We start from the raw sequence: 25750 nt of genomic DNA, 5'->3' as shown, positions 1-25750 counted from the left end.
GGGGGTGTCTGGAGACACTTTTGGTTGTCACGGCTGGGAAAAGGGTGCTATTGGCATGGAGTGGGTGGAGGCTGGGGACACCACTCAGTGCCCCACAATGCACAGCGGGCCACCACCACAGAGACTCTCCAAAAGTGGAGGCGTGGCCCTCTCCACCCACACAGCTTGCCCCCTGCCTCTCTCCAGCTCAGCAGACAGCTGTCCAGGAGACCACCTGCCCCCCACCCTGTCCCACGGCGCTCATCCACTTATCCTGTCCCTCCAGGCAGTGGCCAGCCTCCCTGGTCCATCTCCCCCAGGTCTCTGGCTCCCCCCTTCTCCCAGGATCTCCCTGGGGGTGGCCAAGAGCGCGGCACAGTCACTTGGCATAGTCGCCTACTGGTGGTGAGCTCCATGAGGGCGGGTCTCCTCTGTCTGGCTTGTGTCTGCGATCCCGCCGGCCCCTCGATGGCCACACGCACAGAGACCCCACCCATATTTACCGACCGAGACTCCAGGCTTCATGTCGGTGCTGGCCGGTCCTGCAGCACCTTCCTGTCCGCCCGGTGCAATGGAAATTTTATTTTATTTTTAAAGATTTTATTTAGGGGCACCTGGGCGGCCTAATTAGTCAGTTAAGCGTCTGCCTTCGGCTCAGATAATGATCCCAGGGTCCTGGGATGGAGTCCTGTGTCGAGCTCCCTGCTCCGCGAGGAGTCTGCTTCTCCCTCTCCTTCTGCCCCTCCCCCTGCTTGTGCTCTCTCTCCCTCTAACAAATAAATAAATAAAATCTTAAAAAAAAAAAAACTAACTAAAAAAACCTAACAGCCCCTTCCAGGATCATGGTGGTTTTGGTCTAAAACTGAGTAAGTCCCCTCAGTAGCAGGTTTGTGCCATAGTTAGGAACTTAATGAGGAGGTGCTATTCCAAGAGCCTGGTGACCTTGGAGTAACTGGAAGATCATCCCACCTCAGTTTTATGGCAGCTCCTTGCCTTGGCCTGCGAGGCTGACCTACCCACCTCCCCTCACCTCCCAGTCCACTCTGTGCCAGCCACACTGTCCTCCCCTCAGATTCTAAACCAGGCCAAGCTTGATCCCACCTCAGGACCTTTGCACTTGCCATTTCCCTTTTTTCCCCTTCATCTTAGAATGACTGGCTCCTCATTATTGATTCTCAGACCTGAGCCTTCCCTGACTGCCCCAGGGAGGCACCTCCCCACCCCCTCTCATCACATTACTGGTTTTCCACACAGCCCCATCCCCGTCTGGTGGGAAGCATGTGTTCAATTTGTAGCGTCTCTACCCCCTCTTCTAAGTCGTAAGCCCAGCAAAGGTTCTTGTTTATGGTGGTATTGCCTGTCTCTAGAGAGTGCCTGTCACACAGTAGAGGTTTCATGGGTGCTCCTTGAATGAATAGGACACTAACAGCCATTTTTATTGTCTTCCAGAACTTTTGACTCGAGGTTTGAAATGGAAAAAACAAAACAAGAAATGTGACTCAAGGGCTGCCGTAGTATCACAGATATGCTTCTAGAAAGATCCCTTGAATGTGCATGCCTGCTTTAAGCAACACTTTGAATCAGTCTTGCTTAGCATCAGGGAACCCACAGTTAAGCTCCAGACAATGTGAATTCCTCCGTTCGACTGTCCCGTCCTTTCAGCTATCATCTCCCGCCAGCCACTGGGGTTGTAGACAGAGAAGACCCTGAAACTCATGGTGGGGGATGAGCCACCCCCCTCAGTGGGGACCCGTCCTGCTACTCTTGGCACCTTTGGTAATAAATTGTTTCACTGCAGTTGGAGAGTTGAGTGTCTGCAAAAGGAGTTCCTTTTGGAAAAGTTTACCTTCTTTTTTTCTCCATCTGTCCATCCTTTCAACCTTTCCTCCACCTATCCAAAGTTTCATGCAGATATCCATCCTTCCTTCCTTCCTTCCTTCCTTCCTTCCTTCCTTCCTTCCTTCCTTCCTTCCATCCATCCACCCATCCATTCTTACGTTCATCCAACAAACCACCCATCTACCCATCCATTTATCCAGCCATCTACCCATCCATTTATTCATCCATCCATCCACCCACCCATCTTTCCATCCATCATCCATCCTTCCATCCATCCATCCATCTTGCCACCCATCCTTCTATCCATCCATCCATTCTTCCATTCATCCACCCATCATTTTTCCAGCCATCCACCCATCCATTTATTTAGCCATCCATTTATCTATCCAGTCATCAGCCATCTGTATATCAATCCATCCATCCATTTATCCACCCATCCATCCTTCCACATACTTTTCCATCATCCACCCTCCCACCCACCTTTCATCCTTTCATCCATCTGCTCATTCTCCCATCCATGTACCCTTCCTCTTCCATACGTTTACCCTTCTTTGTATGAAACAAATATTCAGCAGGCATATCTTGACACTCAAGGATCAAGCCCCACATCGGGCTCCCTGCTCAAGGAGGATCCCAATGAACAAGATACACTGAGGTCCTTGAGCTAATGGAGCCTCCAGTCAAGTGGAAGGAGAAGGCATTAAATGAGACAACTTTGGGTTGTGCTCCACACGCTGGAGAGAAGGCACAGTGCTGTGATGGAGACCAAGGGTCCCAGGGAGGGGAGGCGCATTTGCAGAGAGCCTGGATAGAAGTGGTGGAGGAAGCAAGCACAGCCGACCCCCTCCCTGGGAGTGTGAGACCTGGGCAGTGGCCATGGCTAGAGGAAGGGAGGGCCTGTGGACAGATTTTGGAGGAAGCCCAACCAGCAGCGTGTGGTCAGTGACTAGACTGGAAGGGATTCAGAACAGAGGGATACACTCACCTCCCAGATTTGGTCTTGAGGATCTGGAATCATCCACCAGTACTTTTTCTTTTTTAAAGATTTTATTTATTTATTTGAAGAGAGAGCGAGATAGCACAAGCAGGGGGAACAGTAGAGGGAGAGGGAGAAGCAGGCTCCCCGCCAAGCAGGGAGCCCAATGTGGGGCTCGATCCCAGCACCCTGGGATCATGACCTGAGCTAAAGGCAGACACTTAACCATCTGAGCCACCCAGGCGCCCCTCATCCACCATTACTTTGGCATGGGGGAGGTCAGAGGCCGGGTCGGGGAAGAACCTGCTCTGATTCTCCCCGATTCTTGCCTGCTCAGGGGACGCAGGGGAGATTAGCAGACTGATCATTTCCTACTTGAAAGCAGATGTGTACAGCGCTTTCCAGAAGGGGATGTTCCTCAATGAGAGAGAAAACCCACCTGAAAATCTCCTGCTTAAAGAGCCTCTCTGTTCACAAGTCCACAAGAATAGGGACGTCAGCTGCCCTTCAGGGCCCCATATCAGGTCACAGGATGGTCACGGTGTCGACATCTGGCCCTTCCATCCCCCTGCCATTTGGTGCACTTGCCCACAGCCCCTCTGTCCTCTGTCTTCTGCCCTCTGCCCTCGTCTCTGAGCGAGCAAAGTCAGCTGGGACCCAGTGTTGCTCAGGCAGCAGGAGAATCGCACGACCAGGCAGAGCAGGGAGAGTTTAGACAGTTTCCCTCTGCCCCCAAACCCGCTTTTGTCTGTCTATAGAGCCCAGGTTCTGGACCTTGCGTGTCTTGGCATCTTGTCCCCCGACCTCTGCAAGAGGAGGGTATTGTCATCTGCATTAGAGGAGAATCACATGGCCCAGGGGAGTGGGAATGACTCACATGCCACCCTGCGGTGGATGGTGGCTGGACCCCATTTGTCCTCTACACCTCGCCTCTGCCCCCACGTGGAACTCTGGCCCAAAGTTAATCAGATGTTCATGGTACAGGGGCTGGTGGTGGGTTTTTTGGAGCGGGATTTTTGTTTGTTTGTTTTTTAATAACTTTTACTACAGGTCGCCTGGGTGTCTCAGTCGGTTAAGCATCTGCCTTCGGCTCAGGTCATGATCCCGGGGTCCTGGGATCAAGCCCCACATCGGGCTCCCTGCTCAGTGGAGAGACTGATTCTCCCTCTCCCTCTGCTCCTTCTCTCTCTCACTCTCTCAAATAAATGAATAAAATCTTAAAAAAATAGGGCGCCTGGGTGGCTCAGTTGGTTAAGCGACTGCCTTCGGCTCAGGTCATGATCCTGGAGTCCCAGGATCGAGTCCCGCATCGGGCTCCCTGCTCAGCAGGGAGTCTGCTTCTCCCTCTGACCCTCCTCCCTCTCATGCTCTCTGTCTCTCATTCTCTCTCTCTCAAATAAATAAATAAAATCTTTTTTAAAAAATCTTAAAAAAATAAATAATTTTTACTACAGGACACCTGTGAGCCTTCAGTAAATGCAGGTATGTGGTGTGTCTCCAAGAGGGATCCCCAGTAAGCAGCTGGGAAGGACAAAATCATTTCCCCTGACTTCTGAAATACTTTTCTTGTGATCAAAGCTTGTTTCTAAGACTTGTACAAGTAGAATCCCTTCCAGATGAGACCCCAGAAACAATAGCAAATGTTCACGGAGACTCCCTTACTGAGGTTAAAAAAACAAAACTCCACCAAGCAAAATTTAAAGATCTTATTGGCTCTAGTCCATGATTCATGAATTGGGCAGCATCCAATGGAGCAAATAGGTGTTCCAGGGAGCTGGACGAAGTGAAAGACTTCTATGGGCCGAAGGGGGCGGGAGCAAGGAAGTTGTAGGAGGCCAAAAAACAGGTTGCTTGTTGCAAGTTTGCTTTCCTTCAGGGGTCTGTCAGGCAAATTACCTGACTGGTGCCGATCAGGGCGATTCCTGAGTGACTCAGATTTCGCATCTGAGAGAGCCGAAACTGTATGCCCGGATTTGGGGACATGGGGCTTAGCATAAGCACCTCCATGTTGGGACTGTTGTCCTATTTTTTTTATTTTTTTATTTTTTTTTTTAAGATTTTATTTATTTATTTGAGAGAGAGAGAATGAGAGAGAGAGAGAGCACATGAGAGGGGGGAGGGTCAGAGGGAGAAGCAGACTCCCTGCCGAGCAGGGAGCCCGATGCGGGACTCGATCCCGGGACTCCAGGATCATGACCTGAGCCGAAGGCAGTCGCTTAACCAACTGAGCCACCCAGGCGCCCTGTTGTCCTATTTTTCACAATGAGTTGGCAGTAAACAGGAAGAATTTTACTGCTTTTGATGGGAGATACTACAAATATAAATTTTGCTGGCTGTTTGTGGGAGATGTAGACAATATTTATTCAAAGCAGGATTCTGTGGGAGGCATTGGCTGCCCTGCCTTTCTACACAATGCTGCTCAAACAGCCTCGTGGGCTCTTCTACTGACACTGAAGTGTCGGGCAACTGTTTTCTTACCCCTTGTGCTGTTGCAACTGAGGGATCAAAGGATTGTGGCGATTTGTTTGTATTTGCAGAATTTTTCAATTCTCTCTCATTCAAAACCCCCCAGTGGCACTCTTTAACAAATAAAGTTGAGGCGCCTGGGTGGCTCAGTCGGTTAAGCGACTGCCTTCTGCTCAGGTCGTGATCCTGGAGTCCCGGGATCGAGTCCCGCATCGGGCTCCCTGCTCAGCGGGGAGTCTGCTTCTCCCTCTGACCCTCCTCCCTCTCATGCTCTCTGTCTCTCATTTTCTCTCTCTCAAATAAATAAAATAAAAAAACCTTAAAAAAAAATAAAGTTGAGAAAATCCTCCGTTTGTTTATTTGAAGTGCTGAAATTATATTTTCATTCTGAAGAAAAGCCACCCAAATTCTTGACGTTTAAAATAAGCCATGGGGACGCCTGGCTGGCTCAGGTGGTGGAGCGTGTGACTCTTGATCTCGGGGCTGTGAGCTCAAGCCTCTTGCTGGATGTAGAGATTATTTTAAAATAAAATCTTTTTTAAAAATAAAAATAAAATCTTTAAAAACTGAAATAAAATAATCCACGTTGGGAAGCCTATTTTATTTTTTTTACTTTTAATTTCCAGTATCTGTTTAGCAATAGAATTTTGCAAATTGAAAGAACAGAAAACAGTGTTAAGTGCTCTGTGTTAAGCATCCCACTCTTGGTTTCGGCTCAAGTTGTGATCTCGGTATGGAGTCTGCTTAAGATTCTCTCCTTCTCCCTCTGCCCCTCCCGCTCATTCTCTCTCTCAAAGTCAGTCAATCTTAAAAAACAAAACAAAACAAAAACTTCTTGAATATGTTAAAGAATTGATGAAAATTTTATCTCTTTATGGATCAAGGCTATTCTTTTTTTTTTTTTAAGATTTTATTTTTTTATTTGAGAGAGAGAGCACGAGTGAGCACAGAAGGAGAGGGAGAAGCAGACTCCTTGCTCAGCAGAGAGCCCGATGAGGGGCTCCAACCCAGGACCCCGAGATCATGACCTGAGCTGAAGGCAGACGCTTAACCGACTGAGCCACCAAGGCGCCCCTATCAAGGCTATACTTAGAACAGAAAGAGAATTTCTGATTTGAAGTGGATAGTTACTGCAGCCTTTCCATGATGACCTTTCCAAAACGGTTTTAATCCCTGAAGAATTTTATTCTTTTACATGAACGTCACTAAATACCAGCATGGGAACAAATGGAATGATCCTGTACAGTGTTGAAGAAGGGAATAAGAAGTGAGAACAACGCTTCTATTTGGTCAGTAGACACCACTTTTAAAAAGTAATGTTGATCAGGAGATGCAGCATAACCCTGAAGAAGGGCAAAGCGAATTGTGCCGTAAAAGATGGAATTTGGCACACTGAAATTTTGTTTAAAGATTTTTATTTTTAAGTAATCTGTACACCCAATGTGGGGCTCGAACCCACAAACCCGAGTTCAAGAGTCACTCACTCCACCAACTAACCCAGCCAGGCGCCCCTTGACACTATATTGGGTCCTGATGCTAAGAAAAAAAAAGTAAACGGACATTCAAAGGAAAAAGGGAATAAATTGGATGTGATCACTGCAAAAACTACAGTGAAAATTAATTAACAGGAAAGCCGCGCTGGGGCGCCTGGGTGGCTCAGTTGGTTAAGCGACTGCCTTCGGCTCAGGTCATGATCCTGGAGTCCCTGGATCCAGTCCCGCATCGGGCTCCCTGCTCGGCGGGGGGTCTGCTTCTCCCTCTGACCCTCCTCCCTCTCGTGCTCTCTGTCTCTCATTCTCTCTCGCAAATAAATATATTTTTAAAAAAAAGAAAGAAACCCGCGCTGAAATGAAGCGGGTGGGTTCGGCAGGGAGCGCTCTAATGCCCTACCACGCATAGCCAATTGCAGACCCAACCGGAAGAGACAGACTTGACCTTGCACGGGCTTGACCTTGCACCACGAGGCTACTACTCTACTATCAGGGGGAGGAAGACTGGCTTTTCTTAGTCCCACCCTTCCCCGCCCCCAACAGCTCAACCAATGAGAAGCCAGAACACTTCCAACTCCCAGTTTACTCCAATGGACTTTTAGTTTATAACAGCCTTTCCCATTTGCCCCTTTTCTCCATAAATGCGTGGTTCTGCTTTGTCCCTCAGACTTGCCTACGGTTTGGACGTCAACGCTCTTTGCGGTGCACAGCTCTCGTTTATTCACCCAATAGATCCATTTTCGCTGGTAAAGGAGCTGGCGGTTTTTATTTTAAGGTTGACACGATATTGCAGTGTTAATGGACGCAGACCATAACTGCAAGGAATTTTATAAGCCAATTCTACAAAAAGAAGACCCTGTTGAGGAGAACGAAAACATCCGGGACATATAAAGAAAGAGGTATATAATTTAGATAACCTGTCGTTTCTTTCAGAAAAGCCGTGGATGATTTTCTGTGTGGTGAAAATACACAAGTTGGGTTCCCAGGAAGCAGGCTCAGAGTGTTCCTGAGGAAGCACCCCGGGGGTCAGGGATCCTGGGGGGTGGGGGTGGGGTGGGGTGGGGCCTCTGGAGCTAGACCATCCCTGCAGAGGCAGGGGCCAGAGCAGACCCTGACACCAGGTGGGCTGCCCTGGGAAGAGGCGTGAGCTCGGGCAAGGTGCTCTCTGCACCTGCACCCTTGTTGGACCTTCATGTTCATTGCCACCTTGACGCCCCACAACAGCCCAGTGAGTTAGGTTTATTGCGTCCACTTCACAGAGGGGGAGACTGAGAAGTCAAGTGACTTGCTGGGACTCGGGCTTGTAATTGGTGCCGGGCTGAAATTTGAGCCCCGTTCTGCCCATCACCACACCAGTGGGATGCCCACTCACTGGTTGGTAACTCATTTCCATGGCAAACTATTCTCTCAGGAATTGTCCCCCGATGTCTCCCTTCCTGAGAAGCCCTGGACTCTCTACCCAGAGGTCGCGGGAGCTCGCTGGAGTCTGGGGTCATCACTTGCAGATCTTGATCTCTGAATACTTGGTGGTGCTGAGGCCCTCGGGGTCCTGAGGCTTCCAGGGCCTCAGCTCGTGGAAGGTGAGGGAGGCGTAATGGAGCTCCTGGTCCTCCTCCAAGGTGGGAGCGGCCACGGCTGGGGGCAGGCAGGGTGGGGGGGTGCCTGACGGATACTCAGGCTGGCAACCCTGAGTGGAAGCGAAGAAGGGGGTCCAATTAGGGTAATGGGAGCTGGCAGATAGCAAAGAGGATCCACAAGCAGACCTGGAAACTGAGCACTTAGTCTTTCATCTATTCTGCAAACGTTGGCTGCGCCCCCATTCATTCATTCATTCATTCAATAAGTATTTGAGACTAATAATGCCTGGCCCTTGGTAATCAATTGCCAGGCTCCTAGATTCCTCACAACAAGCCATTAGGGAGACACGATTATCCCCATTTATTGGCGGAGAAACTGAGGCTGAGTAAATGTCCCAAAATCACACGCTGAGTTGTTGCTAGGGCCAAGATTAACACCCAGGTCTGTCTGGCCCCAGTGTCTGCCACTTTCTGGAACAGCTGACCCGTGCCAGGCCCTGGCTCTTCGGTGGGGAACAAAGCAGACATCATCCATTACCTCCAGCTAGTTCGCACTGGGGGAAGCTGACATTATGGTAGTAGTCAATTATATTACTATCTAATAGCAAATTGTGATAGGACACTCAGGAATGGGGTGGGTGGTGTGAGAAGGACAGGGATTTGCTCAGAACTGAACTGCCCTCAGGGATCACTCAGCATTTCAGAATCAGAAGCTCAGGCAAACACAATCACAAAATGATACCATGAACCCCTAAAAGCAAAAGATACTGTGCAGTAAATGGCTCATCATGCCCAAAGAAAGGTTTGACCCTTCGCCCCAGCACTGAGAGGGGACCTCTAAGCCAATGGAAGGTCCTGTCTGATGGGAATGTCTCTGTTCACCTGGGGCCTTGGGCCACACAGTATCAGCTTGACCTCTAGAGGGGCTGGAGACCGCGTAACAAAGGTCAGACATACAGGTGCTCCATACCCACATGACCGACCCCCAATAGACACAGGACACAAGGCTGGGGTGAGCTTCTCTGGTGGCAATACCACCGCCCCCCGCCTCTTATCACACACCGGTGCTGGGAAGAATCAGCACTGTCTATGGGACTCCACTGGGAGAGAGACCTGGAAGGTTCTTGCAGGTGGCTCTCCCCTTGGCTGCTGTAATCTGTGTCCTTTCCCTGTAATAAACTAACCACGAGCATAACAGATCCCAGTGAGTTCTGTGAGTCCTTCCGGTGAGCTGTTGAACCTGAGAGTGTCTTGGGGGGCCCCTGAACTTTGTCATTTTGGGGTGATCCATCTAGCATCCTGTGTCGGGGAGGAGAGAGAGGAAGGAGGAGAAAATGGGTCTGGGGTCCAGGGAGGGATGAGGAGGCGAAGGAGGGTCCAGGTGAACACAGGAAGATGGACAGACGTGAATTGTCTTTAGCTCTGCAAGATGTCAGAGAGCAGAGGGGAGAGTGACTCCCAGGTCACTGGCCTGGGAACAAAAGTCTGTCTGGGGCATAACGACCATCTAAGTCATCTAGAGGGGTGTGGCCATGGCCATCCCGGGGTGGTGGCCAGATGGCATCCTGACGGACAGAGGACTCATCACTCACCCGGGAGAGGGGACCCAGCGTGCAGGCGACATCCTTCCCACGAGCTGCCGGCTCCAGTGCTTGCTTCCTGCAGATCTTCACCCTGACGGGGAGGCCAGGACCTGTCAGCCGCCCAGCGGACTCACTACCATCCCCCGCTTAAGAGGCTGACAGGAGGGGACGTACAGAGCCTGTCAACTCGTGAGAATGGGCATGGCTGGGATCCCCAATTCTCAGGGCCTGGGCACCACCCAGGCCCCTCCGGCTGGGGCTGCCCGGGATCCCAGGACTCGGACCCCTTCTGCCCCCCACACACCCTTTCTCCCAGGGGCAACACTCACATGAAAAAGATGAGGCAGGGAAAGAGACTGAGCAGGCCGGCAACACCAGCACCCCCGACAGCCCCCAGAACGAATCCTCCCCCAAGCTCAGGCTTCCCTGCAGGTGAGTGGGGTTTCGGGTGAGTTCCCTCCGAGCCCCAGGACCCTGGTGCCCCCTCTTCCCAAGGAACTCGGGCTCTCAGTTCTTCAGCCCCCACACCCTTCCTTTCTCTCACCCCTTCCCCTGCAGGCCCGGGAGAGGGGACCCACCCCCAGACCGTCTTTTCTAGGACCCAGACTCCCTTCCCCTACACCTTGGCCCCCAACAGCCCCCGGACCTGGCAGCACCAGGATAGCCATGCTCTGTTTCCCGTGGGCGTTCCGGGCCTCGCAGCTGAGTCTGAGGCCAGAGCCCAGCGGCCCGCTGAGGCTCAGGGAGCTGTTGGCCCAGGGCCCCGCCGAGCTGGAGGTGATGGTCCAGGAGGCGTTGCTGTGGTTCCCCTCCAGCAGCCCCTCCCCCAGCCGCCAGCGCAGGGTGGGGGCCGGCTGGGCTCGGGAGGAACAGCTGCAGTGCAGCCCCTCGCCCTCCCAGGAGCAGGAGGGGCTGAGCAGCCGCGGGGGGTCTGCGGGAGGGAGGCGAAGGGTCAGCGGTGTCTCTCCTGCCCAGGCCCCGGGCAGCCTGCCCCCAGGGGTCCCCACACTCACAGACCACAGAGAGATGCAGGGAGACGTGCTGGGAGCCCAGCGGGTTCTGAGCTTGGCAGGTGAGGTCTCCTTCATGCTCCATTTGTATCTGAGGGAGCTCCAGGATCCCAGGGTCTGTGGGCTGGGAGGGGCTCAGAGTCTGTCCCCCCAGGACCCAGCTCAGTGTGGCCAGAGGGTTGCTCTCAGCAGCACAGACCAGGAGCAGAGATTCCCCTTCAAGGACTGGAAGAGACGAGCCATTCCCCGGGTATGTCAGTTCTGGGGGGCGGGGGGGAGAGAACGCGCACTCTGAGTCCAGGCCGGAGGCTCTGAAGCCCTGACCCTATTTCTCTCTCCATTTCCCCTAAGTTGGGAAGGGATCTCCACAAGTAGTCTTGCAAGCACCTTTATGGTGATATAACTCACATACCAGACAATTCCATTTACACACCACTTACAGGGAGTCGTGGGGTGACCATCACCACAATCAATTTTAGAACATTTTCATCACCCCCCCAAAACAACCCTGTACCCCCCGAGCTGCCTCCCCCCTTCCTCCCAACCCCCCAGCCCCGAGCCCCTGGCAACCCCTAACCTACTTTATGTCCCTATGGGTTTGTCTATTCTGGACATCGCCTGTACATAGAATCACGCGCCACGTGGGCTTTTGTGTCTGGCTCTTTTTGCGTCGCGTGACATTTCCAAGGTTCTCCCATCTTGTGGCACCTGCTGGTGCTTCGCTCCTGTTCATGCAGAATCATGTTCGTCGCATGGACAGACTCCGTTGTGTTTATCCATCCACTGATGGACACTGACTTCTTTGAGGTGAGCATTCTTTTTTTTTTTAAGATTTTGTTTATTTATTGACAGAGTGCACGCACAAGCAGGGGGAACAGGAGAGGGAGAAGGGGAGCCAGATGTGGGGCTCGAACCCAGGACCCTGGGACCATGACCTGAGCCGAAGGCAGACGCTTAACGACTGAGCCACCCAGGCACCCCGAGGTGAGCGTTCTCAACTACACTTCTTCTCTGTTCTGAAATGCTGGACACCCCTCACTCAAGTATCCAAAAATCAAGTACCAAACCCTTCAAGGCTCTTCAGGACGTGACCTCTACCTCTTCACCTCCTTCCCTCCGCCTTCCCCCTTGTCTCAGGGTAAGTAGGGCATCCACATTGTGCATTCTGAAATTCACAGGAGGGGCGCCTGGGTGGCTCAGTCGTTAAGCATCTGCCTTCGGCTCAGGTCATGATCCCAGGGTCCTGGGATCGAGCCCCGCATCGGGCTCCCTGCTCGGCAGGAAGCCTGCTTCTCCCTCTCCCACTCCCCCTGCTTGTGTTCCCTCTCTCGCTGTGTCTTTGTCAAATAAATAAGTAAAACCTTTAAAAAAAAATAAACAGGGCGCCTGGGTGGCTCAGTTGGTTAAGCGACTGCCTTCGGCTCAGGTCATAATCCTGGAGTCCCTGGATCGAGTCCCGCATTGGGCTCCCTGCTCAGCAGGGAGTCTGCTTCTCCTTCTGGCCCTCCCCCCTCTCATGTGCTCTCTCTCATTCTCTCTCTCTCAAATAAATAAAATCTTTAAAAAAATAAATAAATAAAAATAAATAAATAATAAAATTCACAGAGGAAGAAGGGAAGTTCAGAGCAGAGTCTCCTTTCCATGCTGACTCCCTAGGCAACAAATCCCTCTCCTCAAAAGCCACATTGATTGCCGTTTCTCATGTGGCCTTCCAGAACTATTCTGTGACAGCCTTATCTAGGAGCTTTGAAAATATACACCCCCGAGACCCCACAGTTTTGCTCCTGGGCATAAAATGTACAGTCCCATCCCTCAGAGCGCTGGCACCCTCCAGGAGCTGGTTAAAAATGCAGAACCAGGGGTGCCTGGGTGGCTCAGTTGGTTAAGCGACTGCCTTCAGCTCAGGTCATGATCCTGCAGTCCCGGGATCGAGCCCCACGTCGGGCTCCCTGCTCAGCAGGGAGCCTGCTTCTCCCTCTCCCACTCCCCATGCTTGTGCTCTCTCTCTCACTGTCAAAAAATAAATAAAATCTTTATAAAAAAAAAAAAATGCAGAACCAGAGGCCCCTCGGGCTGTGTGAGTCACATCTGCATTGTCATAAGATCGCTGAGAAAACTTTGTGCTCAACAGGACTTGTGAGGTACAGCCTAGGGAAACACTTCTTTTTTTTTTAAAGATTTTATTTATTTATTTATTTGAGAGAGAGAGAGAGCACATGAGACGGGGGGAGGGTCAGAGGAAGAAGCAGACTCCCTGCTGAGCAGGGAGCCCGATGCGGGACTCGATCCAGGGCCTCCAGGATCATGACCTGAGCCGAAGGCAATCGCTTAACCAACTGAGCCACCCAGGCGCCCTAGGGAAACACTTCTGTTCACGAGGGGAATGTTCAAAGCAGCATCATGAAAACTAAAATCTGGGGACAACTCAAGTGCCCATCAAGAGTGGAATGTGAGGGGCGCCTGGGTGGCTCAGTCGGTTAAGCGTCTGCCTTCGGCTCAGGTCATGATCCCAGGGTCCTGGGATCGAGCCCCACATCGGGCTCCTTGCTCATTGGGGAGCCTGCTTCTTCCTCTCCCTCCGCTGCTCCCCCTGCTTGTGCGCGCTCGCTCTCTCCCTCCCTCTCTGTCAAATAAATAAAAATCTTAAAAGAGTGGAATGTGAAACTAACGTGATACCTACAGACAAGGAGAGGCAGAAATTACAGCCACAAGCAAGAACATGAGGTGGAGCCACATCAGAATAGGGGGCCATGACTCCGCAAATCCACTCCTAGGAGTAGATCCAAAAGATCTGGAAGCGGCGAGTCAAATAGATCCTTGTAGGGAAATGTTCAGAGCGGCCCTGTCGACAGGAGCCCCAAGGTGGAAACAACCCAAATGTCCATCCGAGGACAGACGGATGGATGGATGGATGGTGGTCTCTCCATACAACGGAAAAATAATCAGCCTAACAAGAGTGAACCGCTGACCCGTGCTACGGCAGGGATGAACCTTGATCACGTCATGCTGAGTGGAAGAAGCCAGACACGTATTTCGGAAAATTATGAGAAAATAGAAGATACATGGACGTGTTAATTAACTGGATGGTATGCATCCTTTAGCAGTGTAAAGGTATATCGACTCTACATACATGAAATCATCACGTTATACACTTTAAATATATACAACTTAGGGCGCCTGGGTGGCTCAGTCGTTAAGCGTCTGCCTTCGGCTCGGGTCATGATCCCAGGGTCCTGGGATCAAGTCCCACATTGGGCTCCCTCCTCGGGGGGAGGCCTGCTTCTCCCTCTCCCCCTCCCGCTGCTTGTGTTCCTGCTCTCGCTATCTCTGTCTCTGTCAAATAAATAAATAAGATCTTTAAAAAATAAATAAATATATACAATTTGTTCATCAATTATACCTTCATCAAAAATAAAGTAAAATAAAATAGGATGGTAACACAGCATCCAGTGTAGTGGCTTTCTCTGAGGCCAGATGGAAGGGGCTGAAATTGGGAAAGAGCATTTAGGGTGTTCGAAAGGTGGAGTCGCTGTTCTATTTTTTTTTTTTTTTTTTTTTAAGTAGGCTCCATGCCCAACGCAGGGCTCAAACTCGACCCTAAGATCAAGAGTCGCATGCACCACAGACCAAGCCAGGCAGGTGCCCCTGTTCTATTTCTTAACCTGGGTGGTGAGTACCAAGTGTTCATTCGATGGTGATTCTTTGTAACTTGCATGCATGTGACAAATAGTCTTTGCATATAATGAATAGTAAGCAAAGATCATCTGTCACTCAGTGAAGGGGGGGCCTCCTGACTCTGCTCTCCCTGTGTGTCACCCTGGCCCTCCCGGCTTGGGTTCGAGCTCCAGGCTCTGCTCTCCGGGGGGATCTGCTCCCAACCAGCCTTAGCGGGGGGGCCTCCCGACCTACCTGTGCAATTTCCTCGAGAGATGCCGATGCTCAGGTTCTGTGGGGCATCTGGGACAGAGAGACACATTGACGAATGGGGTCGGAGCTGGCCCTTCCCCGCCACCCACCCCCAGGAGACACAGGAATGGGAATTGACACAGACAAGTCCTGTGTCCTCCCTGCAGCCCCTCTGAGCCCCCCCGCCCTACCCCACAGGCACCCGAGTCCAGGCCCTACACGCACAGGAGACGTTGAGCATAATGGTGCTTTGGGTGCTCACGCCAACCCTGGGGAAGGTCACCCGACAGGTGAGGTTGGTGCCGTGGTCCTGCGGGCGGGGTGTGAGCAGGATCTCCGAGGAGTTAGAGGCCTCCAAGTCCAGTCCCGGGGCTCTGAGGGCAGTCCCTGTCCAGGAGATGGTGAGGGGCATCGACCCATCACAGGCCCCTGGCACAGAGCATGTCAGGTGGCTGGGGCAGCCGGACTCCAGGGGCTCCTTGACCCGGATATCTGGGGTCTGTGTCAGCGCTGGAGAGGAGAGAAGGAGGGGCCGGACCCCAGAGGGGACCCCCGTGTGTGCCTCTGAAACAGGTTGGGTTCACCCCAACGTTGAACAGACCATGCTCCATTCTCCCCGTTAAAGATGAGCAGCAGAGGGTCCATTTCTGCCCTTGAGGACATGCCCCGCCCCCGTGACTGACTCTTGGGGACCCTCCCTACCTCTCACATGCACAGTGAGCCTGTTACTCTTGTACGTGTGTCTCGTGAGACCTCTGTCCAGGTGAAAATAATAGTTTCCACCGTGGCCCCTCTGGGCATCCGTGATGCTCAGGGAGCAGTTGCCGGCCCCAGGGTCTCCAGGAAGGTGGAATGGAAATTTGTTTTTCCTCTTTGTTCTTCTGGCTGGGTTGTTTGTGGCCATGAGAACATCCACTTTGGGATTATTCTTTATCTGGTACCAGGAGCCGTAAGCGGGTGTAGAGTTGCTCCCGCCCACCCCGGGGAAGGAGAAGGAGCAGGGCACGTGGACACACAGACCCTCCTGCACCGTCACTGAGTCCTGCACTCGGAGCTTGAACCCTGGATCCTCCTGCAGGGACCCTGCGGGGACACACAGGCTCAGCAGCCGCATCCGCACCAGCACCGCCCGCCCCCCCCCCCCCCCCCGGCCCTCGGCCCGCTCACCGGCCAACAGCACGGACAGCAGTGGCAATAGCATCTCCACGATCCCGGGGGCCTGTCCTCAGACCATCTGGCTTCTGGACCCGCCTGTCTGTCCCAGAAGGAAACTCCAACAGGAAGCTTCTTGGGGGAAGAAGAGGGTAGTCACCATCCATGGAAGCGGAACCTCCGAAAGGGAACCACAAAGTCCTGACAAATCCCTTCTTCCCACTTCTGCTTTCACAAATGGAAGAAGCAGAGCAGAAAGGACACGGGGCTTGCCCTACACAGGGAAGGAGCCCGGCCTGGGCCTCAGATGAGGGCGGCCAGAGCAGCGGGGCTTTCAGGGGGAATAGGGGAGAAAGGGCTCCAGGTGATGTGCTGGGGGCAGGATTCATTCCCTCATTCATTCATTCACCAGGCAAACATCTACTCCCTACAGGGACTGGGGACACAGGGGACAACATGACCCGCCTGACTCCTGCCCTCAGGCACCACACCTCATGTGACTCCCCCCAAACCCAATGCCCTCTGGCTCCCCAAGGGCACTCAGCTTCCCCGCCAGCCTTTGGGCTGTGTCTGCAGTCCACACAAGCTCCTAGCTCCACAGTGAGAAGCCGGCAGGGACACAGGGTCCCCGCACTCAGAAGGGCCTCACACTTGGGGTGGGACGCTCTCTGAGGTCGCCACCTTGAAATCCTTAATCATTTTATTTCTTCTTTAAGGTTTTGTGTTTTTTTTTTTTAAGGACGCAGGGCTTGAACTTACAACCCTGAGATCAAGAATTGGACGCTTGACTGACTGAGCCACCCAAGCGCCCCTAGATTTGAATTTGTGTTTTGTAACTGAAGTCTAATGGGATGAGGAGCACCGGAGGGGGAAATTGGATCCTTGGATCACACGCCTCCCCCACCCTCCACCTCCCGCATCCCCCACCTCCCCCATCCCCCATCCCCAGGGCAGGTTCTCAGGCCCACTCCCACCCCCAAGCCCTACCTGGGCACAGAGAGGGTCTGAGCTTTGCTGAGTTGAGAGTTGGGAGCCCCAGACACCTGTGAAGGTCTACAGTGCCCACCCCCCAGTCAAGCCTGAAGGACAGGACATTAACTAGCTGTTGGGGAAGGTCATCGAGAAGATGGGACCCAGGCCACTGAGGCTCCTCACCCCCTCCCCGTGCTTGGAATGTGGGTTCTGCGTGCCTTTCCTGCTCCCAGATGCTGCTCGAAGGACTCACAGCCTTGAGAACACCTGCAGTATGTAGGTGACTGAGCTCAGTTAAGGCCTCCCTGTATATAAACTTTAAGATCTGGAGGGCAGGTGCAGGGTCCACTGGTCTTGCTACTGCCCAAGATAAGCCCTGTATTTAAGTTCTCTTTGCTTATTGAAACTGCTGCCTACTGAGGCACTTGGGTGTCTCTGTTAAGCGGCTGCCTTCAGCTCAGGTCATGATCCCAGGGTCCTGGGATCGAGCCCCATGTCAGGCTCCCTGCTCAGCATGGTGTCTGCTTTTCCCTCTGCCCCTACCTCCTCTCAGTCTCTCTCTCTCTCAAATAAATAAATAAAATATTTTTTTTTTTAAAAAAAAGGTGCCACCTGGGGTGACTGGGTGGCTCAGTCGTTAAGTGTCTGCCTTCAGCTCAGGTCATGGTCCCAGGGTCCTGGGATCGAGCCCCGCATCGGGTTCCCTGCTCGGCCGGGAGGCCTGCTTCTCCCTCTCCCACTCCCCCTGCTTGTGTTCCCTCTCTCGCTGTGTCTCTCTCCGTCAAATGAATAAAATCTTTAAAAAATAAATAAATAAATAAAAATAAAAATAAATAAATTAAATTAAATGGTAAACTTTATCTTATGTGTTTTTATCACTTTTTTTTTTTTTTTTTTTTTTTTTTTAGTGTAAAGAAGACAAAAACCAAACCACACCACAGGTCAAGAGAGACAGTCCCTGGAAGAAAGGAAAGAGCTTCTTCCTGCTTTTTGTCACAGGGCCCCCACATTTTCATTTTGCTCTGGGCTCCACAAATTACGTAGCCGGCTCTGGCGAGAAGCTTCCAGGCTCAGACCTGCCCCAACAGGGAAGCGTGGTCACCACCGCCCAGGAGCTGGGTCCATGAGCATCTCTCTCTTGAAGAATTGGCACAACATCGGAATTCTAGACGCATACCCGGGGCCTCCCTGCTTCTCTGCAACCCAATTCCTCAGCTTCCCAGCTGTGCATGTAGTAAAGAATTAGCCTGAAGCAAAGATTGGTCCGGCCTTTGCCCGGCTCCTCCAGCAGAACCCCTGAGCTCTTGGAATGTCCTGCCTGGTAAGAGTGCCCTGGTTTACCTGGGGGCCTTGGGCCACAGCAGATAGGCACTGGATCAGTCCGACCCCTGGAGGGGCTAGAATCTGAACAACTTAAGTCACCATGCAGTCGCTGCACGTCTTTGCGACACCGGGGCTGCCTTAGCAAAGCTGTACAGGCTAGGTGGCTTAAAACAATAGGAGTTGTTCTTCAGGTCCTTCTATTGTAATTCTTTTTTTTTTTTTAATTTTATTTATTTATTCATGAGAGACAGAGAGAGAGTGAGAGAGAGGCAGAGGGAGAAGCAGGCTCCCAAGGAGCAGGGAGCCCGATGCGGTACTCGATCCCAGGACCCTGAGATCACGACCTGAGCCGAAGGCAGACGCTTAACCATCTGAGCCACCCAGGCGCCCTCTTCAGGTCCTTCTAGTGAATCATCGAACCTCAGGGTGGTCGTGGGGACCCCAGAACAGACTGTCTCCCTCCTCCGGGGCGGGGGCAGGAAGCCAGGGGGAGGCGGTGCCAGACCGGGGCTCGGCGCGCCCCCTGGTGGCCCCGCGGCGTCAGCTCGCAGCGAGCCCCCCGCAGAGCCTGCCTCCGCCGGGAAGTTGCTGACCAGGAAGATTGCTGAGTCCCCAAATGGGACAAGCCCAGTCCGAGACCGCACACAGAAAGCTTCAGTTCCTTTGCATCTGTAACCGGTTCCCCACTTAACTCCTCAACCACTTGTCCCTCAAACAGGAGGCGACTTGTCACTTTTAACTAAAAGTGTACCACAGGGACACCACACAGCATCAGCAGAGCACGTCCCCAACCCGTGGCGTGTGGATCCAAGGGCATTGTGTTCCCTGCCCATCCCTCCAGTGACCATTGCGACTATATGGTCCACAACCAGACCTGGGCCCCGTGGACAGAAGCCCTGAAGCCCCCCCCCCCGCCCCGGGGGGAGGCTCTGTGGATCAGGGACACCGGGACCTCTGTCTCCAACTCCGTCACTCTTGGTTTGAGTCAGTTTTTTGATTTCTGCAAAATTGCAAGATGGGCCCCTCAAACTTCCCTTCTTTCAAATCAAGTAAGCAGTTCGTTGCTTTTCCAGTAGATGAGCAGAAAAAATGAGGGGAAGGGGTGAGCCACCAGCAGGATTCCAGGGACCCAGGATCACATAGCATTGACACATTGTGGGTGCTGAGGACCGAAGAGTCACCCAATGCCAGGCAGCGTCCAGGGGAAAAGAAGAGCCCTAATTCTTTCTCTTCTCTAGGAGACATCACTGCCTCTGGGTCTCCTTGGCCTGACAACCGGGGTCCAGTTGCCTGGATACAGAGGCCACCCTTCCTGGGAGAAAGAGGAGGGTAGAGAGCCTCCTGGGACTCACGAGGAATAACATCCGTGTGTGTGTGTGTGTGTGTGTGTGTGTCAGTCTTGCTAAGCTAATATTGAGAGAGACCATGTGTATCTTGGGTACCATATTAGGGATTTGGATCATTATTTCCGGAGCAACAGGAGCCCCACTGAAGTGTTTAAAAGCAGAAAAATTGTGCTTCTAACAGTGAAAATATGAAGTAGTCCTGCAGAGCCTGCCCACTCATTAGGGAAGACTCAGTAGTAGCTGCCCCCAGCCTCTGGCTCGTTCTGCACATGAGACTCATTTCTTCCAGTCTTGGAAGGGGTACCTCCACACCTGAACATGCCTGTCAGGCTGAGCTGGGCTGGGGAGAGCCGAATCCTGAGCCCCGCACAGCCCTTGAACCCTGGAGTCCCGGAGCTGCCCCAGGTGGGGTCAGGGCATGAAGGTGAATTCACCTGTTGAGCTCAGGTCCATCAGCTAAGGACCTGCAGGTGCAGGGTCAGCACGTGACTTCCCCAGGCATCCCTGGGGGTGTGAATGCATCACCCCAGTCTCTGCTTCTGTGGTCACATGGTCTCTCCTCCCTCCTCTCTGGTGGTGTCTGTCTTCTGTCTCTGATAAGGACACTTGCCATTGCATTTAGAGCCCATATCTGTGTTTTTTGCAAATATAGTCACATTCATAGGCTCCCAGGTGCTAGTTAGGACATGGGTGTATCTTTTGGGGGGCCATTATTCAACCCACTACCGACCCCAAAGACTAAAACCATCAAGGGTGAACAAGAATTAAATTCACTCCTCCAGCACAGAACTGCAAGCATCAGACAAAAACAAGTGGGGGGTGAGGGGAATGTGAAGTAACTGCCCCATGGGCATGGAGTGATGGGAATGTTCTGGAACTAGATAGAGGTGGTGGTTGCACAACACTGTGAATATACTAAATGCCAGTGAATTGTTCGCTTTAAAATGGCCAATTTTATACTATGTGAATTCACTTTAATAAAATGAAATTCAGACCTGGTAAGGAGAGACTTTATTAGGATTATGGCAAGGTGGAGGAGGGGTCAGGCTGAGAATGACCAAAGTTCCGGATTCCAGGGAGTCGGGGGGAACAACTCAATCTAGGTTTGGTTAACAAACATTTTGCTCTGATGGATCAATGGGGACAAAACAGTTCAGCTAATCATTTATGAGCCCCCCAAACCTCCTTTTTGGGGGGTGGGGAATTTGAAGGGTCTGTGTGTGGCACTGTCTTGGGTAAACAACGGGGCCATCCATGGGTCTTCTCTGAGTCATGAGGAAGGGAGCTTCTTTCCAGTAAGCCCATTCCTGAAATGGAAATGTCTAGGAAGGATTTCTTAACGGTTGCTGTTTTCCAGACACACAAGGCTCAGGTAAATTTCAGCATTGTCCCAAGTAAATTTCAGCATTGTCCCAGCATTGTTTTGCTGCTCAGTGGAAAAAGGAAAAATCTGCCTCAGAGAAGCTCTAAGGACTGGTCAGCCCCCACATGGAATTTCAGCCCCAATTCACAACACTTGGGTGGCCCAAAGTCTCAAGATTTGAATTTAAGTGGAAATAAATCCCAATACAGCAGTTCTCAACCTTTTTGGTCTCAGGACCCCTTTACACTTTAAAGAAATATCAGCAACCCCAAAGAACTTTCGTTTGCGTGGCTTGTACCTATCCATATTTACAATTTTAGCAATTAAAATCGCAAAACTTTTATTATTTTTTTAAGATTTTATTTATTTATTTGAGAGAGAATGAGAGAGAGCATGAGAGGGGGGAGAGTCAGAGGGAGAAGCAGACTCCCTGCTCAGCAGGGAGCCCGACGCGGGACTCGATCCGGGGACTCCAGGATCATGACCTGAGCCAAAGGCAGTCACTTAACCAACTGAGCCACCCAGGCGCCCTAAAATCGCAAAACTTTTAAATCACAGGAATTCACAAGCACATATTCCGTTAGCTGTCAGAGTAATGATGCCATCACACATCACATAACCTCAGGAAAACTCCAGATTGGGGGGGGTTGGTGGCAAATAACATTTTAGTAGTATTATGAAAATAGTTTTGTTTTTTTAAAAGATATTTTTTATTTATTTGACAGAGAGATAGAGAGCACAAGTAGGCAGAGTGACAGGCAGAGGGAAAGGGAGAAGCAGGCTCCCCACTGAGCAGGGAGCCCGATGCGGGGCTCGATTCCAGGACCCTGGGCCCATGACCTGAGCCGAAGGCAGCTGCTTAACCGACTGAGCCACCCAGGCGCCCCATATTATGAAAATAGTTTTAACCTTGCAAATCAGGAAAAAGTCTTGGCGACCCCGAGGCTTCCAAACAACACCGCTGGTCTAGAAGCCCCTGAATTCCTGACCCTTGCTTGCTGAGCCTTCCAGTTTTATTTCATTGACCATAGTTCCTAAAGTTGATTTTTCCCCTCTTTTTATGGTAATAGGACCACGTAGGCTCTGGCTGAGAAAATGGCCGCCCATCTGGAGACTACATTTCCCAGGCTGCCTTGCAGGTAAGTGTTACCTGCCTTGCAGGTAAGTGTGCAGAAACGATGTGTAGATCTCCCAGCTCAAGTCCTTAAAAGGAGGCGGCTTGCTCTCCGATGGTATCTCTGGCCCGTTTCCTGCTTGCTGTAATGAGGTCGCGGTGGTGGTGGCTTCGCTTCCGAGTTGAAGACACACCTTAGAATATCGGTTTCCAAGGCGTGGTCCCCAGACTAGCAGCGACGGAGTCACCTGGGAGTTCGCGAGAAAGGCAAATTCTCCGGCCCATCCAAGACTTGCTGAATCAGAAACACAGGGGTTTGGGGCCCAGCAATCTGTTTCAAAAAACCCTTCGGGAGATTCTGATAGACACCCAATTTTGAGGACCACTGAGCTGGGAGCAGCAAGAGAGAAGCACCTGGGTCCATGAGTGACCTCAGGAGACCAGCTTGGGTTTTTACTTGAGAAAATCGATCTCCTGTCTTCTTAAAGCCTCTGTTATTTGGTCATTGGTAAATCAAATCAATATCTTAATCAACAGTATATTTAAGTACACCCCTTGATTCTTTTTTTTTTTTTAAGATTTTTATTTTTAAGTAGTTTCTACACCCAACATGGGGCTCATACTCACAACCCCCAGATCAAGAATCACCTGCTCTGGGTGCCTGGGTGGCTCAGTTGGTTAAGCAACTGCCTTCGGCTCAGGTCATGATCCTGGAGTCCCAGGATGGAGTCCCGCATCGGGCTCCCTGCTCAGCAAGGAGTCTGCTTCTCCCTCTGACCCTCCTCCCTCTCATGCTTTCTGTCTCTCATTCTCTCTCTCGCAAATAAATAAAATCTTAAAAAAATGGGCGCCTGGGTGGCTCAGATGGTTAAGCGTCTGCCTTCGGCTCAGGTCATGATCCTGGAGTCCCTGGATCGAGTCCTGCATCGGGCTCCCTGCTCAGCGGGGGGTCTGCTTCCCCCTCTGCCCTCTTCCTTCTCCTGCTCTCTGTCTCTCATTCTCTCTCTCTCAAATAAATAAATAAAATCTTTAAAAAAAAAAAATCACCTGCTCTGCTGACTGAACCAGCCAGGTGCTTTTGATTCTTTTTTGAATTAAGAATTTTAGGGGTGCCTGGCTGGCTCAGTCAGAAGAGCCCACGACTCTTGATCTCAGGGTTGTAAGTTCAAGCCCCATGTTGGGTGTAGAGATTAAATAAAAACTTAAAAAAATTAGGGGCCCCTCGGTGGCTAGGTCTGTTGAGTGACTGACTCTTGATTTTGGCTCAGGTCATGATCTCGGGTGGCGAGATAGAGCTCTGCACTGGGATCCACACTCAGCATGGAGTCGCCTTGAGATTCTCTCTCTCCCTCTGCCCTTCCCCCCCAAATGATAAATAAAATATATTTTTAAAATTTTTTTTAAAAAGAATTTTAAGGGCGCCTGGGTAGCTCAGTCAGTCAAGCGTTCAACTTTGGCTCAGGTCATGATCTCAGCTCGTAGTCTGCTTGTCCCTCTCCCTCTGCCCCTCTCCCCTTTGTGTGCTTGCACAAATCTTTAAAAAATAAAGATTTTATTTATTTGTCAGAGAGAGAGAGAGAGAGAGGGCACAAGCAGGGGGAGCTGCAGGCAGAGGGAGAAGCAGGCTCCCCGCTGAGCAAGGAGCCAGATGCGGGACTCGATCCCAGGACCCTGGGATCATGACCTTAGCCGAAGGCAGACGTTTAACCAACTGAGCCACCCAGATGTCCCAATAAATTAAAAAAAAAAAAAAAAGAATTTTAGGCATATATTTCACACCCATCAGGATGGCTACTATTAAAAAACACACAGAAAATAACAAGTGTTGGCAAGGATGTGAAGAAATTGGGAACTTTGTGTACCGTTGGTGGGAACATACAATGGTACATCTGCTGCGGAAAGTTAGGCACTTCCCAGGAAAATTAAAAATAGAAAAATATGATCCAGCAATTCCACTTCTGGATAAAGCTTGAGGACTTAGAACAGCATCTCATATAAGTGGAATCACGCACTATCTTTTTGTGACTGGCTTATTTCACTTAGCATAACGTCCTCAAGATTTATCCATGTTGGGGCCCCTAGGTGGCTCAGTCATTAAGCGTCTGCTTTTGGCTCAGGTCATGATCCCGGGGTCCTGGGATCGAGCCCCGCATCGGGCTCCCTGCTCCATGGGAAGCCTGCTTCTCCCTCCCCCACTCCCCCTGCTTGTGTTCCCTCTCTCACTGTGTCTGTCAAATAAATAAATTTTTTTTAAAAATCTTAAAAAAAAAAATTTATCCATGTTGTAGCAACTATCAGAGTTTTACTTCCTTTTTAAGACTGAATTATATTCCACTACATGTCTGTACTCAGCCTCCCTTGCAGCTAGAAATGCCAATGTAGGGGCGCCTGGGTGGCTCAGTTAAGCAACTGCCTTCGGCTCAGGTCATGATCCTGGAGTCCTGGGATCGAGTCCCGCATCGGGCTCCCTGCTCAGCGGGGAGTCTGCTTCTCCCTCTGACCCTCCCCCCTCTCATGTACTCACTCTCTCTCTCTCAAATAAATAAAATCTTTAAAAAAAAAAAAAAGAAATGCCAATGTAGCATAGCTCTAGACAACCAGATATAGGCAGAAATCTACCAGGCTAAGAAAGTTTTGACCTCCTGCCTCAAATTCATACACGATGCCCAGAGCTGTGGCCTCCATCTTGTGACTATGTGGAAAAAAAATCAAGAGAATCAAAGAGACCTCAGCAACAGCAGTCTATGAACCTCTGAACAAAGTCAGCAGGCTCCCCTCCCCCCCATCTAGATGTATATGAGAAAAATTAAATTATGTGTATGCTGATGATCAGGTCTGCTGTTCATTGCAGCCCAAAGCATTTATAACTGCTACACTGGGCCAAGTTACATAATCTGTCTCCCCGGCCAGAACGTAGGTTCCATGGTGGCAGAGAACATGACTTTGTTCACATTGTGTGCCCAGCCCTTCCCATCCCAGTTAGTGGCTGGCAGAGACTGCACAGATGGAATGCGTGCTTGAGGTTCTTCATCCAAAATCTAACCGTACCAGGGCGCCTAGGTGGCTCAGGTGGTTAAGCATCTGCCTTTGGCTCAGGTCATGATCCCAGGGTCCTGGGATCGAGCCCCACATCGGGGTCCTGGCTCAGCAGGGAGTCTGCTTCTCCCTCTCCCTCTGCTTCTCCCACTGCTCATGCTCTCTCTCTATATATATCTCTGTGTCTCAAATGAATAAATAAAATTTGAAAAAAAACAAAAAAAATCTAACAGTACCATCCTCTTGTGTTCACCGAAATAACCGCACAAAGGGCTTAAAATAGCACTTCACACATAGTAAGCCCTCAACAAATAGATGTAGGGGATCATCTCCTTCGTGACTTCCAGGCCATATTCTCACTGACCTCCCAACTTCCCCTGGGAGGCATTCATCAGACAGCTGGCTCCTTGGCAGGGATGCCCCAGGACTCTGGCTGCAGCGTCCGGACCCTTTTGAGTGTGGTCCTTTTTGGTGTTTGCAGCAAGAACCACGAGGAGCTGGCCCCTTTGGCTACTCTTTCTTTTGCTGGCTATATAAGTAATAAATGGTCTGGATCTGGGGCGCCTGGGCAGGCGCCCAACTGACTGAACCACCCAGGCGCCCCTAACCCCTAAAATC

The 25750-nt window shown here is 51.3% G+C and overlaps 2 protein-coding genes and 1 long non-coding RNA gene across 9 annotated transcripts in view; 2 read left to right on the top strand and 1 right to left on the bottom strand.

The window, feature by feature from the left end:
* Nucleotides 1-5351, top strand: part of VRK3 (VRK serine/threonine kinase 3) — a 39254-nt gene extending 33903 nt beyond the window's left edge. For all 6 annotated transcript variants that reach the window (XM_064580359.1, XM_064580361.1, XM_064580358.1 and 3 more), the window contains one exon: nucleotides 1429-5351. The gene's annotated coding sequence lies outside the window, so the exon portion shown is untranslated. The remainder of the gene's footprint in view (nucleotides 1-1428) is intronic.
* Nucleotides 5352-6149: 798 nt separating this feature from the next.
* Nucleotides 6150-16113, bottom strand: SIGLEC11 (sialic acid binding Ig like lectin 11). 2 transcript variants are annotated; one of them, XM_064580353.1, is made up of 9 exons: nucleotides 15994-16113; nucleotides 15529-15909; nucleotides 15052-15336; nucleotides 14830-14877; nucleotides 10924-11181; nucleotides 10557-10841; nucleotides 10240-10336; nucleotides 9920-10001; nucleotides 6150-8437 (listed from the first exon to the last, which is right to left on the bottom strand). In XM_064580353.1, exons 1-9 carry the CDS (start codon nucleotides 16025-16027, stop codon nucleotides 8246-8248), a joined length of 1662 nt encoding a protein of 553 aa, XP_064436423.1. In that variant the 5' UTR covers nucleotides 16028-16113; the 3' UTR covers nucleotides 6150-8245. The 2 variants fall into 2 exon arrangements, with proteins under 2 accessions (XP_064436423.1, XP_064436424.1); XM_064580354.1 differs by having other exon boundaries at nucleotides 10924-11145.
* On the top strand, nucleotides 13183-15907 carry LOC135362786 (uncharacterized). The gene is made up of 4 exons (XR_010407990.1): nucleotides 13183-14006; nucleotides 14482-14589; nucleotides 15025-15116; nucleotides 15771-15907. It is a non-coding gene; the product is annotated as an uncharacterized LOC135362786 (long non-coding RNA).
* Nucleotides 16114-25750: the final 9637 nt, after the last annotated feature.

The sequence above is a fragment of the Mirounga angustirostris genome, unplaced genomic scaffold (assembly GCF_029215605.1).
Source record: "Mirounga angustirostris isolate CCGP_5_RB_7025 unplaced genomic scaffold, mMirAng1.0.hap1 SCAF_16, whole genome shotgun sequence".
Lineage (NCBI taxonomy): Eukaryota > Metazoa > Chordata > Mammalia > Carnivora > Phocidae > Mirounga > Mirounga angustirostris.
This window is presented reverse-complemented; position numbering and strand designations above follow the sequence as displayed.